Raw genomic sequence first — 13,528 nt, 5'->3', positions numbered from 1 at the left:
GAATCCCCTTCACACAGGAAAATCCCGTGGAATAGGTTCCGTATGTGATGCCTCATGTACTGTTTAGATTAGCTGGCCTCCAGGGAAAACTCCCATGGCCAGCAGCTACTATTTCCCTGCCCTCAATGTCTTAAGAAAGACTTGAAGAACTCTGGACCTGGCATCAGGAACTGTGCTGGCCCGGCTCTGCCTTATGTTACTCGGGTCACTGGGACTCCCTGTCACCTCTGGGCCATCTGGAAAATGAGCTAGGGATTGTGGGGCTGGACTGTGCTGTGTGTGTGCTTAGTCATCCAGTCGTGTCTGAGTCTTTGTGGTCCCGTGGACTGAGAGGTGGCCAGGGTCCTTTCTAACTCTGATCTTTGTTGTTCTCTGAATTTGTTAGGGAGAAAAAAGTGACCCATGGATCAATAATTGCACAGCTTTTGGGTGTCATTTCTGATGGGCATGTGAAGCACTTCAGGCCTGACGCATGGGCTGATCCAATGTGTCTGTTTAGAGCACAGTCCTGACAGGATGCCAACCAGAAGGACACATAAATGGGTGCAGAGGGCGTGTCCTCAGAGGTGGAAAGTGGGGCCACGGATTGTTATGCATACGTGAGATCTCTCCCCATCCCTTTGAGATGGGCAGCTGAATGTGTGGGCTTGCATCAGTGGCTGTGGTGACTTGAACCACCTGTTCCTGCCCTTCAGCCTAGATGACAGCAGTCAAGTGCAGGTCTTGCCCCACTTCTGAATTCCAGGTGGTCAGCAGAGGATAGATTCTGAGCTCTCCCATATCTGTTATGAGGCAGCCGTTCCAGAAAGTGCACCACCTTTGCAGTGTTTCACTGTAACTAGTTCTCCAGCAGGCAGTGTGCCTTTGCTGTGTGGCAGAGACCAGTGGTTGGCTGGTCCCTTTGTCTGCAGTTTACAAAAGACTTTTCCTTAGACCTGGGGGCTGCTACCTTCAGTGATCAAATTCACCCAGTCTGCATTCTGGCTGGAAGAGGGAAGCAGCAGAGGGCAGTTTCACCTGTGGGTTCTGCTGAGGTGATGTGCAGATCAGTCAGATTCTGCTCTCACTACTGGCTGGCATTCCTAAATCTGAGGGCATTTTTGCTTTCTGTACTTTTTCCTAGTACTTGTCCTTATCCAGTTTCTAGAGGGACCATACTCTAGTATGCTCTGAGGGGGAACAGGGCAGGAACCTAAGATGACTGCCCCCCGACCCCATCCACCCCCATCAGGCCATTTTGAGTGCAACGAAGCGGCCTGCATCCCAGGAGTTGGAAGGTGCCTTCCCTGGACTGTACTTGGCTGGGCTCGAAGGAGTGTCCTGAGACCTCCCAAGTCCTCACAGGCTGATCCCAGACTAGCTGGGATATACTAGATTTCATCTAAGCCAATCTAGAAATACTGTACTTCCCAAAAGCATTCTCTGCGTTTCCTCCTTTGTACTGAAGTCCATTCATTCATTCATCTTCCAAGCATCAAGCTAGGCTCTGTAATAACATTCAAGTGTTTCACTCTAATGTAGGAAGAGACCTAGAGGAGACTGAGGCTAATAAGCAGCAAAGTCAAGTAATGGTTCTAGGAAGAACTGCAGGCTCTATAGGGAGCTGAATATTCCCAATCAGAAGGAGTTAGGGGTAGCACGCTATAGGAGGTGACTGAACCAAGACTTGGAGGGTGTCCGGCAGCTAGAACCATATTCTGCATATTGAGGAATTCAAATACTCCTTATTCAGCCCGAGTGAGAAGGGAGCGCAAAAGGAGGTGAGTGGGGAGAGGACAAAGACATACTCCCCGTACACTGAGGTTTCTGGGGGGGCAGTTTTGGGGACACTTGTCCTTGGTGCACAAAGTCAAAACCCCAACTGCCCTTGCTGAACGCTGGCCCATTAGCTTTATCCCGCTGTGCAGCGGCAACCTGAAGCCTTCCTGAGGGGGCAGTGTAGGGAGCGGTAGGTGGGACATTTGGCCACTTAACATAAAAACCTCAGTTCTGCATCTTCTAGTTTTGACAGGACCACCTGTAGGACTGTTGCCCATCTCTCCTGCTTTCATCGAGGTTACCACTTGACTAAGTACCCCCCATGCTGTCTCCCAGATGCCAGGTTTGCGGGCTAGTGTGACCTGGAAGGCACGAAGTCCCACACTACCAAGCACACAGGTCACTGCCGAGGCCTTTCCCAGGCTCCGATTCAGGGCCTTCGACGCCAGGTGGCAGCAGTGTGGCTGTGCGCCACCGGCTGTCCCCAGCGGGAAAGAGTCGAGGATACAGCTGAAGGCTTGTTTGCTCCTGGCTTAGAGCACCTCCTCTGAACGCTGGGTCTCCACCGCTGTCCTCAGCCTTTAAGGACCACCCAGCTAGCTTGCTTACACTGCTCAGCTGTGTGATCTTAAACAAATCCCTGCTGTAGGAATGGGGTTGAGGAATGTAAGAGAAGGGCCATCTGGTGCTAATGTTGTTAATGTTATTTGATTCTCATTTAAGGAGCTGCTGTGTAGTCTCTGAGCAACTGGCGAGACTAACTCAAGTATTTGCAATAGGACAAGGAATCCTGGGGTGGACAGGACAGGAGAGGGAGGAAAAAGGCTTTGATACAGTGACAGATAAGAAAGCTTTCTTAAAAGTGAACAATGCAAAGAAATACCGTGCATCGAACCTGGACTGGCGACTCGTTTCATACATGATATTATACATGTTTCAATGCCATTCTCCCAAATCTCCCCACCCTCTCCCTCTCCCACAAAGTCCATAAGACTGATCTATACATCAGTGTCTCTTTTGCTGTCTCGTACACAGGGTTATTGTTACCATCTTTCTAAATTCCATATATATGCATTAGTATACTGTATTGGTGTTTTTCTTTCTGGCTTACTTCACTCTGTATAATAGGTTCCAGTTTCATCCATCTCATTAGAACTGATTCAAATATATTCTTTTTAATGGCTGAGTAATACTCCATTGTGTATATGTACCACAGCTTTCTTATCCATTCATCTGCTGATGGGCATCTAGGTTGATTCCATGTCCTGGCTATTATAAACAGTGCTGCAATGAACATTCGACCCAGAGGGAGGGCAGGGGAGGGAGGTGGGAGGAGGGTTCACGATGGGGAACGTGGGTATGCCTGTGGCGGATTCGTTTTGATATTTGGCAAGGCTAATGCAGTATTGTGGAGTTTAAAAATAAAATAAAATTAAAAAAAAAAGTGAACAATGCAAAGAAATAGAGGAAAACAATAGAATAGGAAAGACTGGAGATCTCTTCAAGAAAATTAGCAATACCAAGGGAACAATTCATGGAAAGATGGGATCAATAAAGGACAAAAACAGTATGGACCTAACAGAAGAAGAAGAGATTAAGAAGAGGTGGCAAGAATGCACAGAACTGTACAAAAAAGGCCTTAATGGCCAGGATAACCAAGATGGTGTGGTCACTCATCTAGAGCCAGACATCCTGGAGTGTAGTTCGTAGTTTGTTACTACGAACAAAACTAGTGGAGCTGATGAATTCCCGCTGAGCTATTTCAAATCCTAAAAGATGATGCTGTTAAAGTCCTGCACTCAACATGCCAGCAAATTTGGAAAACTCAGCAGTGGCCACAGGACTGGAAAAGGTCAATTTTCATTCCAGTCCCAAAGAAAGGCAATGCCAGAGAATGTTCAAACTACTGCACAATTGCACTCATTTTACATGCTAGCAAGGTAATGCTCAAAATCCTTCAAAGTTAGACTTCAACAATATGTGGACTGAGAACTTCCATATGTACAAGCTCAATTTAGAAAAGGCAGAGGAACCAGAGATCAAATTGCCAACATCCACTTGATCATAGCAAAAGCAAGGGAATTCAGAAAAACACATACTTCTGCTTCATTAACTATGCTAAAGCCTTTGATAGAATGGATCACAACAAACTGTGGAAAATTCTTAAAGAGATGGGAATACCAGACCATCTTACTTGCCTCCTGGGAAACCTGTATGCAGGTCAAAAAGCAACAGGTAGAACTAGACATAGGACAGCAGATTGATTCCAGACTGGGACAGGAGTACGTCAAGGCTGTATACTGTCACCCTGCTTATTTAGCTTGTATGCAGAGGACATCATGCAAAATGCCAGGCTGGATGAAGCACAAGCTTCAAGATTGCTGGGAGAAATATCAATAACCTCAGATATGCAGATAACACCACCCTAATGGCAAAAAGTGAAGAGGAACTAAAAGCCTCTTGATGAAAGTGAAAGAGGAGAGTGGAAAAAGCTGGCTTAAAACACAACATTCAAAAAGCTAAGCTCTCACTACCATGGAGTTCGACCTGTCGGCAGCTGTGGAGTCTACCTCCAAGAAGCCCCAAGGGGCAGGCAAGGTGGGAGACCCCAAGCACAGCTCCCCCAAAGTTCAGGGCGGGTCAGCTGATAACCTAAAGCATCACCACGGCCATGGCCACAGCCAAGGGAGCACTTCAGATTCCAGCAGCAGCTCTAGTGATTCGGAAAATGAGGTGAAGCCCAGCTCGGAACCGCACAAGAGCGCCTCAGGCAAGGTCAAGAAGCCCAAGGTGTAAAAGGAGAAGAAGAAGGAGGAGGAAGGGAAGAAGAAGGCTTCCCACTGATGGCTCTGGGTGGGGCTCATTAAACCTTTGCTCGGCAAAAAAAAAAAAAAAAAGCTAAGATCATGGCATCTGGTCTTACCACTTAATGGCAAGTAGATGGGGAAACAGTGGAAACAGTGGCTGACTTTATTTTTGGGGCTCCAAAATCACTGCAGATGGTGACTGCAGCCATGAAATTAAAAGACGCTTGCTCCTTGGAAGGAAAGCTAAGACAAACCTAGACAGCACATTAAAAAGCAGAGACTTTGTCAACAAAGGTACATAAAGTCAAAGCTACAGTTTTTCCAGCGGTCATGTATGGATGTGAGAGTTGGATCATAAAGAAGGCTGAGCACCAAAGAATTGATGCTTTTGAACTGTGGTGTTGGAGAACACTCTTGAGAGTCCCTTGGACTGCAAGGAGATCAAACCAGTCAATCATAAAGTATATGAATATTCATTGGAAAGACTGATGCTAAAGCTCTAATACTTTGGCCACCTGATGCAAAGAATCAACTCATTGGAAAAGACCCCGATGCTAGGAAAGACTGAAGGCAGGAGAAGGGGATGACAGAGTATGAGATGGTTGAATGGCATCATCGACTCAATGGACTTGAGTTTGAGCAAACTCCTGGGAGATGGTGAAGGACAGGGAAGCCTGACATGCTGCAGTTCATGGGCTTGCAAAAAGTTGGACATGACTGAGCAACTGAACAACAGCAACAGTGAGAGACCTTACTGGCGTGTTCAGATTTAATTAGATGAGTACTTTTCTATCCTGACAGTTGGTCCATGACATACGTACAGATTAGACAGGTCTCTGGATGGACCACAGGATATATTCATGACAAGGGTTCAGCTTGAGCCCCAGCTATCTCCAGTCTAGAAGGAACTGTGGAGGTGATGTGGCTACAAAGGTTGAAGAAGGAAACTAGCAGGTACTGAGACTCCTGTGAACCTGACATGTTAAGTTACTTGAGTGCCTGTTGTGTGCTGGACATTATTAGGCACTTCCAAATGCTTTATCTCATTGCTTATCAGCTCAAATGTGATATAATGGGGATAGCACAGGATTTGCTATGGGAAGTTCTGGATTCAGATTCCATACTGTCACTGGCTTAGTAAGTGTCCTTGGGCCAACTACTCAATCTTTGTGTACTGCAGTTTTCTCATCTATAAAATGAACTTTGTATTCATTTTATATGTGGCATTTTATATATATTCATTTTACGTGGGGACACAGACTCCAAGAGGGTCTCCCTCCGAGGTGATAATGTGGATTAAGGCATTGAGCGTAGTACCTGGGCCATAGTCGATACTGAGCCGCTGCTGGTTTTCCTCCGCTCTGCAGGTGGGTGTAGTACTTGTGCTTTACAGGGCTCTCGACGACAAGACTTGAGAATCTTGAAAAGATAACAGTTACCCTACATAAGCGGTGTTGAAGGTTGTTGTCACGTTTGCTGAACAGTACACAGGAACATGGTGAGAAAGGGGAAGGCAGCGGAGGCGAGGGAGCAAAGGGCAACTAGCATTTGGGGTTCAGGAGGTCAGGAAGAGTGGAGCTTTTCTGTTAATGGCCAGTGAAGATGATGGAGTCCCAGGCTGGTGTGGCATCTGGAATCAAAGCGCAAGCTCAACTCTGACCTCCCTTAAGGGACAGTCAGAAGGGACACTCTGCTGAGCTGTGACCAGGCTTCCAAGGGCAGCTCCCTCCTGCAGTGACAGTGACTGCTTGGCAGTGGCCTTGGCACTTGGGTTCAGACTCTGTGACCCTCAGAGTCCCTGAGGGAAGAGGCAGTTCAGGGACAGGAGACTGCTATCACCCACAGGATACAGAGAACCCCAGGTAAATTGCACGGGAGAGTAAAGAGAAATCAGAGTTTTCACCCTGAAGCAAAGGAAAATGGCTGTGAGCACAGTCGTATATGACTACAAGAGGGGCAGAGCTGGATCACCCTTCTCATTTGGGAAGGGGGACACACAATCCAAGGAGGCCTCAGGAAGTACAGAGAATTGTCCAAAGTCTCAAAGCGTCCTTGGCGATGTGACAGAGAAGGAAAAAGCCAGCTCTGCAGCTTGAGGAGGATGAGGGATAGTTGACAGTCATCATTAATAGAACAGGCCAGTGGGGCTTTATTGGGTCGGTAGAAAAAACTATTGTAAACCAAGGAATCTGGGGATTAGAATATCTGCTTGCCAGAACTATAAAAAACTGCAGGCCTAAGGAAAGTGATCAGATTTCACTGGAAGGAATTCAAAGAACAAACTCAATCTACATGATTACCAAGAACACAGTTCTGCTCATTGTTATTTTTAGGAGAACAAAATAGACAAAGCTGTTTTCATCTCCCTCAGAGAGCAATTCCCTGAGTAGTATTAATAGCTTAAGAATTAAAAGCCACTTTTTTCCTTTTGACACCACCATTTTGAAATATCACTAATCATAGGTGAGTCAGACTTTCCCAGAGGAAAAGACAGTCCTGGGGAGGATCACAGGCCTCAGCAGGCAAGGCCATGCTGAGAGTGCAGGGGAAAGAGCCTGTGTGGCTGGAAATAGGTCAGTCAGTGATGCTTAAGGAGCGGAGTCCTATGCTGTGTTCTGATAATGGACTCCTGGATGCAAAGGTGGTTAAAACCCAACCTTCAAGACAAAAGCACGCTGATTCAGAAGTACAGTTCACTTGAAGTTTTTGGATTTTTTTTTTTAAGATTAAAAAAATGCTAAAAAAATGCTTAGTGTTAGTTGCTGAGTCATATCTGACTCTCTGTGTCCCCATGGACTGCAGCCCACCAGGCTGTTCTGTTCATGTAATTCTGCAGGCAAGAATACTAGAGTGGGTTGCCATTCCTTTCTCCAGAGGATCTTCCCAACCTAGGGATTGAACCTGTGTTTCCTGCAAGGGGCAGATTCTTCACTGTCTGAGCCATCAGGGAAGCACCCCCCCACAACACCCCCCCCCCCAGCCCAATGCTTAGGGTCATTATAAATATTTATAAACAAGTAAAAGTGTAGTTAGAATAATTTTGTTTACCTGATTAAATATCTGGTTTTTGGCTTGTGTAGAGCTTTGCAAATTGTGAATTTGTACTTATGGACTGTGGACTTCTCTGGGTGTCTCCTCCTTTACCTGTACCCTTTTTCTGCAGACATGTCCTTTTCTCAAGCCTCCCTTCCCACAGGCTGAAAAGAGGAAGGAGACTGAGCCCACTGTGGCACAATCCATACCACAGTCACCTAGGTACAGTTATCCATGTACTTTTAATAAACTGCAAGAAAATCAGATTCATGGAATACTGTTAAATGACTGGGAAGTAACCAGGAAAGACACAACAAACATTGTTAATTCTAAGTTTCAAAGGAGGATTAATGAAGAGCAGTGCTCTCTTGCTTGGTCTACCCCACAACCAAAGTCAAAGGGTGGATGGTAGAGATTATCAGACTCGTACAACCTCAAGGCACAGAGCCTACCACCTTTATCTGACCCTGTACCTGCCAGCCCTAAAGCCATATTCCTTTTTCTGAGTGGTTAAGTGGAACACTGAGATCCAGAGTCCAACTTGTGATCCTGGCATCCCCCCACACCCCAACAAACAGTGGATCATGGGAGTGGCCAGGACTCATCAAGTCTGTCTCTGTATAATCTTTTCTTTTTGCTGTCTTCTTGACTACTTGTCTGGCCTGCCCTGCTCCTTTATAACCAATTGGTGATATGTGCTCATTTGTGTCTGACTCTTTGTGACCCCACAGACTGTAGCCCACCAGGCTCCTCTGTTGGGGGTAATTCTCTCAGCAAGAATATCGGAGTGGGGTGCCATTTCCCTCTTCCAGGGGACCTTCCCAACCCAAGGACTGAACCTGCATCTCCTGCATTGACAGGCAGATTCTATACCACTGAGCCACCACAGAAGCCCTTTGTAACGTACACCACAAAACTACAAAATCAATAAAACTAAGGCATCTAATTCCTTGGACAAATACCACTTTTTAATGTTTGAGTTGCAATTTTAGATTCCTAGCCAAATTAAACCAGAAGTTCAGAATTCCTCCACTCCCAGCTGCCCAGCCTCCTTCACTGCCAAGTGAACACACTGAAGTGAAGTCACTGATTTTCTCCTGTTGCTTTTCGTGCCAGTCACCCTTGACCCCACTAAGCACTCCAGTCTGCTCTGTTAGTTTTCCAGCAGGTCTCTGTTCCTGTTCTAGTGGAAGAAACTGTTATTTTGTGTGCTGCAGTAATCTTTTCAGTTATTCTGTAAAGCCCACCGACCTTTCATGTGTTCCTAACACAGCCCCTGGGATTTACGGGGTGAAACAGGACTACCTCCATTTTCAGTTCGATTCAGTTCAGTCGCTCAGTCGTGTCCGATTCTATGTGACCCCATGAATCGCAGCACGCCAGGCCTCCCTGTCCATCACCAACGCCCGGAGTTCACTCAGACTCACGTCCATCGAATCAGTGATGCCATCCAGCCATCTTATCCTCTGTCGTCCCCTTCTCCTGCCCCCAATCCCTCCCAGCATCAGAGTCTTTTCCAATGAGTCAACTCTTCGCATGAGGTGGCCAAAGTACTGGAGTTTCAGCTTTAGCATCATTCCTTCCAAAGAAATCCCAGGGCTGATCTCCTTCAGAATGGACTGGTTGGATCTCCTTGCAGTCCAAGGGAATCCCAAGAGTCTTCTCCAACACCACAGTTCAAAAGCATCAATTCTTTGGCGCTCAGCTTTCTTCACAGTCCAACTCTCACATCCATACATGACTACTGGAAAAACCATAGCCTTGACTAGACGGACCTTTGTTGGCAAAGTAATGTCTCTGCTTTTGAATATGCTATCTAGGTTGATCATAACTTTCCTTCCAAGGAGTAACCGTCTTTTAATTTCATGGCTACAGTCACCATCTGCAGTGATTTGGGAGCCCCCCAAAATAAAGTCTGACACTGTTTCCCTATCTATTTCCCATGAAGTGATGGGACCAGATGCCATGATCTTAGTTTTCTGAATGTTGAGCTTTAAGCTAACTTTTTCACTCTCACTTTCATCAAGAAACAGAAGCCCATAAAGGAAGAGGACACAGAAGCCCAGAGAAATCAGATGGCTTGAGCAGGTCATGTAACTATTTGGGAACCAGAAATAGACCCTAATACTTTTTGAAAATCATGCAGCTGCCCTGTTTAGAGACCAATTCCTTTCCCCTTTGAGCATTTAGCATGTTCTTAATACAGATACATATGTGTCCTGCCCAGACTAAGAGCTAGACATTTAAGTCCAACTGAAGTTACTGAGCCAACTAGAGTTTTTTTTCCTCTATCCAAAAAGCCATCTGTCTTCTCTTAGCAACACATGTCCTTGGGTCTGCAGTCATCTGGGAGGAGCCATCCCTGATCTCCACATGGGAACCTGGCAACACCTGTGAGTCTATTTGTGGCTCAGTCAGAGACAGCAGCACGACAGCTTAGGGGATAGGAGAGAGAATTACTGAAGGGTTAAGTCTATAGGAACAGCTTCAGGTCATAACCTGTAAGATAGACCTGGGTGTAGATGCTTAAGTTGGGTGAAGGTGGACACCAGCAAGCAGGAGGACTACGAATTAGGAGACTGGATGGTCAACATTTTCAGCTGAAATCTAGAAGGTGGAGACAGGAAGGCCAGAAGCCAGAACTCTTCAAAATAAGCTTGTGCTATTATGTTGAGTATCCATGATGCTCTGAGATTGCACGGGGACTAACCCCTGTACTTGGGTAACGAGGGACCACTAATCATGAAAGGTGATCATTGGAGATAAAGCACTTTGGAAGGAGAGATGAAAAAAAGGTCTTGTATGTAATTCTGTCAAAGAGAAGTCAAAACAGAAAAGGTTATTAAATCTAGAAGAGATTTGGAAAACGGGTCAAGACAGCAAGGCATTAAATAAAAAGTCAAATTCAGGATATCGTAAAACAACCAACTTCTTTAATTAGAAAGCAACAAACATGCAAATGGCAAGTATAGACATTTCTTTGAACCAGTATTTTCACTATTTAATGAAAATTCCTCTTCCACATTGATCCAAGCTCCCACATCCGAAGGTTAGGGAAAATATTGCACTTTGCATTTTCTACCACTCCTCACACATGGCAAAAAGTTTTTAAAACATTTTGCTAGTTTTGTTTTACACACACTCCCAAATTCATGCACACAATCATTCCAAACCAATGTTAGGTTATCCCCTCAAAAGGGAAAAACTCAAAAAAACCACAACCTTAAAATTGCACTAAAGCTCTGTAAAGAAAAAAAATATATAATAAATGTCTTATACAAATTTCAGAACATCTAAGTGCTTGCCAGTAAGAGTTTATTATTCTTCATCCTCATTTTCATTCTCCTGACCAGAGCCTTCTGATCTGTCACTTTCCAACCGGTCTGGAAAACACAGAAGACAAAAAAAAAACAGCCTTTAGTATTACAATCAAAATAGTTGTCAATACCTTAAATAAAACTGATTAAAATGTGTATAATTCAAAATATCATCATGTGAAGATCAGCTCACAGCTATGTGTAGAAGTTATTTTTGCCTCTAGAGGCAAAGAATAAAGGAAACACAGCACTATTAACTTAGAATATTCATGTAATTCTAAAGAGAAAAAAAATTACAAAATAAAAACCCTAAAGATCTCGATCTATAGTGGTCTACTGCAATGATTTCAAACTGTTCCTAGGAGTTATATCAGGTGTCACCAAAGGGAGTGAGAGGGAAGCTGTGCAAGAGCATCTGGGAATCATTCCCTAGTTGGCTCAGATGGTAAAGAATCTGTTTGCAATGCAGAAGACCCAGGTTCAGTCCCTGGGTCAGAAAGATCCTCTGGAGAGGGAAATGGCAAGCCACTCCAGTATTTCCGCCTGGAGAATCCCACAGACAGGAGCCTGGCAGGCTGCAGAGTTGGACACAACTGAAGCGACTCAGCACACAACACACGTATTTCTGGTTATAAAAATATTTCTTAAATATCTGCTATGTTCCAGGATACAGTGGTGACCAAAGCAGTCACAGGGTCTTCTCTGTCCTCAAGGAGCTTATCTAGGCTGACCACTCAAGGGAGTGTGCAATTACCATCTGGTGCGCCAGCATGGCATGTCCTCTCAAGTTCCACGGTTTACATTTGCTGTCCCTCTGCTTGGGACACTCACCTAGTTCTTCAGCTACAAAGGTTATGCTTACTCATCTCAATACAACTATTTTTCCCTTTGTGAAACTTTGCCCAGACTTTCTCAGATCCCTAACTTGCAGAATTATGAACTCCTTCCTTCAGGTTCCAGAATATTTTATATGTACCATATAATGATGATTCTAATTGCAGTACTAGTCTGTCTGCACATCTTCTTGCAGACTGTGAGCTCCTGGGAGGGTAGGAGTTATTTCTTTTTATCTTTTATCCTCAGGGCCTAGTACAAGAGGTTCAATGAAGGTTTATCAAATAAACAAATTTAAGTGTTACTAAGATAAGACACACTGCATTAGGGCACAACGAAGGCCACAGTGTCAAGCCACTGCAGCCACCAGGATGGAGCCTTTCCATCACAGACGCTTCTCCAGGGCAAGCCGGGAGGCTGAAGGTGAGACACGGGAATTATTCAGGCTTCTCAACACCGAGAGAAGATGGAATCCTGGGGCTTTATTATTCACAGGGGCTTAGATACTCCCAGTGAATTCTAAATTGTCAACACCAGTATACAGAAGGGATGTATGTTTAATTGTCCAAGTAAATTAAGATTAAATCCCCTCTATACCAACTCCATTTCAATGTCAAACTAAGAAGATAATATATGTGTATATGATTTGTAACCTGAGTTATACAAGTTTTAGTTATTAAAGTGTTCAATATACATTTGTAAGATAAGATTATAATAAATCTTCACAGGTCACTAAGGAATCTAAACACAGTGGGAGACTTTCTGATCAATAAAAAGTTACCTAAGGTATATGAGTATAAAAGAGATTATGCTATATTTATTGTGTGCGCCACTGAAGAAGGAAATGGCAACTTTCATTGAAGAAGGAAATGGCAACCCACTCCAGTGTTCTTGCCTGGAGAATCCCAGGGACGGGGGAGCCTGGTGGGCTGCTGTCTATGGGGTCGCACAGAGTTGGACACGACTGAAGCGACTTAGCAGCATACTTTCATGGGAGAGAACAATACATGAATTTGCTGTTCTGCTTACCTAGAGTATCATAAGTAATATACCGGTCATATTAGTGGAACATGTTTAAACAGCATCAGCATATTTTAAAATGTGCAGGATGACCCAGTTCTTTTTGGTTGTCACATTATGAATGAAGATGGGGAAATGGAGGGTTAAGATGAAATGTCACAGCCTTCAAATCCGGGAGTTTACAGCAGACATTAGAATTCTGCAAAGTCCAAAGCAAGCAACATGCAGTCCAGTGAGGGCCTAGGGTCTCTTATATAGTCACAGAGTAACTCACAGTGGCTTCTGGAATGAGGAAGGGGGCAGAATGGTTGTTTTTTTTTTTTTCCAGATCTTTCTCACACAACTTCTGCAGAGTCATCTCTCTCAGAATGTAAACCCAATTTTTAAGAACAAAATTAAATAAAATCTTTTTGTCCACAGAGTACTACTGAGGTAATAAAACTGCAAAGCAGTTCAACACTTTCACAAATCTCTGGTTGGCAATTAAAGGCCAAGGAGGGCTGAGAACACTGTGTTCTTTAAAATGACAACTAGAAATAATGACTTAGAAAGCCACTGTTTTCAAAAGCAAGACAACACCAAGTTGCTATTGTAAATAAGGGTTACATTTGTGGGAAGGCTCCTTTAATTCTCTTTTAGAAATACTTCTAAATTTATTTTTGAATTGAAAAAAATTCAGTTTTTCACAAATTGAATATTTGTGAAATTATTTTTGACCAGGAAAAATATAAGATACTACTAATAAGCTGGCTGGGGCTG

At 44.4% G+C, this 13,528-nt stretch overlaps 2 protein-coding genes and 1 long non-coding RNA gene across 50 annotated transcripts in view; 2 read left to right on the top strand and 1 right to left on the bottom strand.

The window, feature by feature from the left end:
• Positions 1-13,528, top strand: part of GPR161 (G protein-coupled receptor 161) — a 100,765-nt gene that overhangs the window by 55,985 nt on the left and 31,252 nt on the right. The window lies entirely within an intron of this gene.
• Positions 1,947-4,655, top strand: LOC147377128 (uncharacterized). Its single transcript, XR_015161378.1, has one exon. It is a non-coding gene; the product is annotated as an uncharacterized LOC147377128 (long non-coding RNA).
• DCAF6 (DDB1 and CUL4 associated factor 6) overlaps positions 8,545-13,528 on the bottom strand; it is a 181,743-nt gene continuing 176,759 nt past the window's right edge. For 40 of the 46 annotated variants that reach the window (XR_015161365.1, XR_015161367.1, XR_015161366.1 and 37 more), the window contains one exon: positions 10,510-10,981. Coding sequence is in view for 34 of the 46 variants with exons in the window: in XM_086393973.1 (XP_086250099.1) it covers positions 10,917-10,981 (65 nt within the window). In the remaining 12 variants the exon portion in view is untranslated. Of the gene's footprint in view, positions 10,409-10,509; positions 10,982-13,528 lie in introns of those variants that run through there. The other 6 variants (XR_015161364.1, XR_015161362.1, XM_086393944.1 and 3 more) reach the window with 1 other exon arrangement.

This window comes from Bos grunniens, chromosome 3, assembly GCF_055505025.1.
Source record: "Bos grunniens cultivar Pamir isolate PY7600 chromosome 3, Bosgru_T2T1.0, whole genome shotgun sequence".
In the NCBI taxonomy this organism is placed as follows: domain Eukaryota; kingdom Metazoa; phylum Chordata; class Mammalia; order Artiodactyla; family Bovidae; genus Bos; species Bos grunniens.
This window is presented reverse-complemented; position numbering and strand designations above follow the sequence as displayed.